Source organism: Nothoprocta perdicaria, unplaced genomic scaffold (genome assembly GCF_003342845.1).
Source record: "Nothoprocta perdicaria isolate Ctin4 unplaced genomic scaffold, notPer1 scaffold_545, whole genome shotgun sequence".
NCBI lineage: Eukaryota > Metazoa > Chordata > Aves > Tinamiformes > Tinamidae > Nothoprocta > Nothoprocta perdicaria.
The window spans coordinates 56,481-61,555 of NW_020455805.1; the positions used below are offsets into that span (position 1 = coordinate 56,481).

A 5,075-nucleotide genomic window follows, 5' to 3' on the forward strand; every position below is an offset into this window, starting at 1 on the left:
TCCTGGTCCTCCAACCCCACCCAGATGCCTCCACCTCTTTCCCATCCCATGTACCCTCCTGGTCCTCCAACCCCACCCAGATGCCTCCACCTCTTCCCATCCCACATATCCTCCTGGTCCTCCAACCCCATCCAGATGCCTCCACCTCCTTCCCATCCCACGTACCCCCCTAGTCCTCCAACCCTACCCAGATGCCTCCACCCCATCCCACCGCCACCGTCCCCCTCAGGACAACCGCGAGCGCGTGGAGCTGGCGCTGACCCTCTGGGTGTACGAGGCGCGGGACGTGCCGCCGCGGCGCCGCCTCCGCTGCCAGCTCCACCTGGACGGCGCGCTCTACGCCCGCACCACGGCCAAGGCGGCCGGCGCCGGCGGCGAGCTCTTCTGGGGCGAGCTCTTCCAGCTGGCCGCCCTGCCCCGCGCCCGCACCCTCACGCTCGCCCTGTGCCGCGACGAGCCCGGGCGGCCCCGCGAGCCCGTGGCCTCCGTCGCCGTCCCCTTGAGCGAGCTGGTGGCCTCGGCGCGGCAGCCCTTGGAGCGCTGGTACCCGCTGAGCGGGTGGGACCGCGAGCGGGCGCCCGCCGTGCGGGTGCGCGGGCGCTACCAGGAGGTGCGGGTGCTGCCCATCGTGCGCTACAAGGAGCTCGCCGAGTTCATCACGTTCCACTACCGGGAGCTGTGCGCCCGCCTGGAGCCCCTCATCGCCGCGCGGCACAAGGAGGAGCTGGCCGGGGCGCTGGTGCGCGTGCTGCAGAGCACCGGCAAGGCCAAGGTAGAGCGGGTGCTGCTCGGGGTGCTGCTGGCATGGCCCGGGGTGGTGGGGACGTGGTGGGGTTGGGGTGAGATGGGCATTGCCCAAGGTGGTATGGACACGGCGGGGTTGCGGTGATGTGGACCTTTCCCAAGGTGGTATGGAATGGTGGGGTTGAGTTGAGATGAGATGGACCTCCCCAAGGTGGCATGGACATGGTGGGGTTGAGTTGAGATGGGTATTGCCCAAGGTGACATGGACATGGAGGGGCTGGGGTGAGATGGATCTATGGACCTTTCCCAAGGTGACATGGACATGGTGGGTTGGGGTGAGATGGAGCTCTCCCAAGGTGACATGGACATGATGGGGTTGCAGTGAGATGGGCATTGCCCAAGGTAGCATGGACATGGCGGGATTGCGGTGATGTGGACCTTTCCCAAGGTGGTATGGAATGGTGGGGTTGAGTTGAGATGGACCTCCCCAAGGTGGCATGGACATGGTGGGGTTGGGGTGAGATGGACTTTTCCCAAGGTGGTATGGACATGGTGGGGCTGGGGTGAGATGGCCATTGCCCAAGGTGACATGGACATGGAGGGGCTGGGGTGAGATGGGCATTGCCCAACGTGACATGGGCCTAGTGGGTTGGGTTGAGATGGGATGGGATGGGTTGACATGACGTGGATGAGTCATGGAAGCAAAGTGAGGATGGGATGAGAGGGAAGGAGATGAGACAGGACACAAAAGGCAACCCAGGAGGTCCCAGCAGAGCCAGAAACCGTCAAGGCCATCCTGGACAAGGTGTTTTGGGGACTCTGGGTGTCCCCCGAGCCCACAGACGCCACCCATCCCACAGGCCTTCCTCATTGACCTGGGCGTGGCTGAGCTGGACCGCTTCGATGACCGCGAGGCGCTCATCTTCCGCGAGAACACCCTGGCCACCAAGGCCATCGACGAGTACATGAAACTGGTGGGGGGCAAGTACCTCCAGGACACACTAGGTACAGTTTTGGAGGGGGAGTTCAGGGCATTAGGAGATGTTGTGKGGGCTGTAGGACATGTTGGCCATGGTCAGGATGATAGGAGATGCTACAGGACGTTATGGGGGCTGTAGGACATGTTGGCCATGGTCAGGATGTTAGGAGATGCTATGGGATGTTAGGAGGTGCAGGACGTGTTGSCCATGGCCAGGATGTTAGGAGATGTTACAGGATGTTATGGGGTTCAGGACATGTTGGCCATGGTCCGGATGTTAGGAGATGCTACAGGACATTATGAGGTGCCGGACATGCTGGCCATGGTCGGGATGTTAGGAGGTGCTACCGGATATTGTGGGGGCTGTAGGACATGTTGGCCATGGCCAGGATGTTAGGAGATGCTATGGGATGTTATGAGGTGCAGGACATATTGACCAGGGTCAGGATGTTAGGAGATGCTACAGGATGTTAGGAGATGGTACAGGATCTTATGAGGTGCAGGACATGTTGGCCATGGTCAGGATGATAGGAGATGCTACAGGATGTTATGGGGTTCAGGACGTGTTGACCATGGTCAGGTTGTTAGGAGATGCTATGGGATGTTAGGAGGTGCAGGACATGTTGGCCATGGTCAGGACAATAGGAGATGCTGTGGGATGTTATGAGGGGCAGGACATGTTGGGCTCTGGACATTTACGGATAGCAGGCCATCCGTGGGCTTGTGGCCCACGGTGGTGGCGGACAATGTCCTCACGGGGTGTCCCCTCGGCGCCCAGGTGAGGCCGTGGCCCAGCTCTGCAGCTCGGACGACTCCTGCGAGGTCGACCCCAGCAAATGCGCCAGCCTCGACCTCTCRGACAACCGCAACAACCTGCGGCAGGTCTGCGAGGAGACCCTGCAGCGCATCGCCGYGTCCTGCGAGTGAGGGCCGGGCCACCACGAGGATGGGCTTGGCGGGGGCGGTGGCACGGGCAACGGGCCTGGGGATGGCGCTGGGACAGAGATGGGGACAAACATGGAGGTTGACACTGGGTTGATGGTGGAGGTGGGAGATGGGATGGTGGAGATGGTGGAGATGGTGGAGATGGTATGGTGGAGATGGCGTGGTGGAGATGGTAGAGATGGTGGAGATGGGATGGTGGAGATGGTGGAGATGGTGGAGATGGGATGGTGGAGATGGTGGAGATGGTGGAGATGGGTGGAGACCCCCCTGGCGTGGGGCCACCTACTATGTGCCATGGCCTGGCCACAGGACAGCAAGGTCATCTCCTACATGGGCATGGGGTTAGACATGGGGACAAGCAATGGGGCAGGAAGGGGAGYGGTGCTGGGGGTGGACACCGGTGGTGGGTAGTCATGGGGATGGACAGCGGCACCAAGGATGGGCCTGAGGACCAGAACCATGACTAGAGCGGACACAGGACAAGACTGGGCATGGACATCAGCACAGGCATGGGGACACCAGCACCAGGAAGGACCCAAGGGACAGGCTTGGGGAGGAACACAAGGATGGGCACAACGTAGCGTGGCGGCCACCACGGTGCGTGGTGGATCTGCAGGGACGTCCGTGATCACGCCACGTCTCCCCGCAGTGCCTTCCCGGCGGAGCTGGGCGAGATCTTCGCGGCGTGGCAGGAGGAGTGCGCGGCGCGGGGCAAGGAGGACATCGGGCAGCGCCTGGTGTCGGCCTCGCTCTTCCTGCGCTTCCTGTGCCCCGCCGTCATGTCGCCCAGCCTCTTCGGCCTCGTGCAGGAGTACCCCAGCGAGGCCACCGCGCGCACCCTCACGCTGGTGGCCAAGGTCATCCAGAACCTGGCCAACTTCACCACGTAGGTCCCAGCTACGGCGCTACACCTGATGGGGAGGTGGCATCTGATCCACTTGCTCTAGTGGGGCTGGTCACACTCATCACATGTATGACCCATCAYAGGCCATCATGGGACAGTGAGGATGTCCCCAACGTGCCCTGGGGCAGGTGGGMTGTCCCTGATGTGTGTCCCTGATGTGCCATGGAGCACGGGGGACTTCTCCTATGCCCCATGAGATGTCCCCTACATGCCATGGGGCAGCAAGTGTCCTCTACGCCCCATGGAGCTGTAGGGACATCCCCTATGCACCAGGGGACAGCAGGGATGTCCCCTACATCCCATGGGGCAGGAGGGATGGGTCCTGCACACCACGGACTGACCATGGGGCAGGAGGGACTTCCACCACATGTCCTCAGGCTGCAAGAATGTCCCTAGGCTGGCACCTCATGCATGGTGGTGGCAGCTCCAAGGACGTGGAGATGCGTTGGGTTGTGGTCATGGAAGCAGGTTGACCCACGGTCACGGTGGTGCTCACCTTGGCAGCTTGGCCCGTGGGTGACCAAACACCGTGGTCCCCAGGTTTGGCGAGAAGGAGGCCTACATGGGCTTCATGAACGGCTTCCTGGAGGACAACTGGAGCGTCATGAGAACCTTCCTGCGGAGCGTGGCCAACCCCGAGAGCAGCGCCAGCATGGCYACCTATGATGGCTACGTGGACCTGGCCCTGGAGCTCGCCACTCTCCACCTCCTGCTCTGCGACATCTTCTCCGGCCTTGACCAGGTGCCACCTGATCCCCAAGGGCAGCCGGAGAGACCAGCCGGTCCCTTCTCCTTGTGCGCAGAGCTGGGCACCCACTGCCAGAGATGGCCCCTGCCCCGTGGCCACCCGCTGTCCCCAAAATAGCTCTGTCTTGTCCCAAAAGGCCACGCAGGAGGAGCTGGAGCCGCTGCCCACCATCCTCACCGCCATCCGGGACGGGACCCCTGTCCCCGTCTCTGTCCGCCTCAGCTCCACCGTGGAGCAAAGGTACCAGTGGGGGGACATGGAAGGTTGGGGGGGTCTGGAGGGCCTTGGGTGACATCTGGATGGGTTGGAGTGATTATGGTGCCTGGTGGGTTCAGGAGATGGTTCTGATCTCAGATTTGGAATGACTTTGGTCTCGGGTGGGTTCAGGAGAAGGTTCTGGTCCTGGTGGGGCTCAGGGGATTGTCCTGGTTCCAGCTGGGTTCAGGGGATGGTCCTGGTGGGCTCAGAGGATAGTTCTGGTCCCAGTGGGTTTCAGAGGATGGTCCTGGTGGGTTCAGGGGATGGTCCTGGTTCCACTTGGGTTCAGGGGATGGTCCAGTTGGGTTCAGAGGATGGTCCTGTCCCAGCAGGATTCAGGGGATGGTCCTGGTGGGTTCAGGGGATGGTCCTGGTCCCACCAGCTCCATTCCCACCGATGGGTCCCCCATCTGCTCCGCACACAGCTCCGCAGAGCGCTCCAAGCCGGGCTTCGTGCCACCGCGCGAGCTGAGCAAGCACAGCCCGCTCATCAAGAG

At 62.1% G+C, this 5,075-nt stretch overlaps 1 protein-coding gene across 1 annotated transcript in view; it reads left to right on the forward strand.

Moving 5' to 3' along the window:
* Positions 1-5,075, forward strand: part of RASAL3 (RAS protein activator like 3) — a 15,338-nt gene that overhangs the window by 6,702 nt on the left and 3,561 nt on the right. Inside the window, exons 8-14 of the mRNA XM_026048516.1 lie at positions 230-772; positions 1,605-1,749; positions 2,502-2,646; positions 3,318-3,554; positions 4,113-4,314; positions 4,457-4,560; positions 5,004-5,073. Coding sequence (XP_025904301.1) covers positions 230-772; positions 1,605-1,749; positions 2,502-2,646; positions 3,318-3,554; positions 4,113-4,314; positions 4,457-4,560; positions 5,004-5,073 — 1,446 coding nt within the window. The remainder of the gene's footprint in view (positions 1-229; positions 773-1,604; positions 1,750-2,501; positions 2,647-3,317; positions 3,555-4,112; positions 4,315-4,456; positions 4,561-5,003; positions 5,074-5,075) is intronic.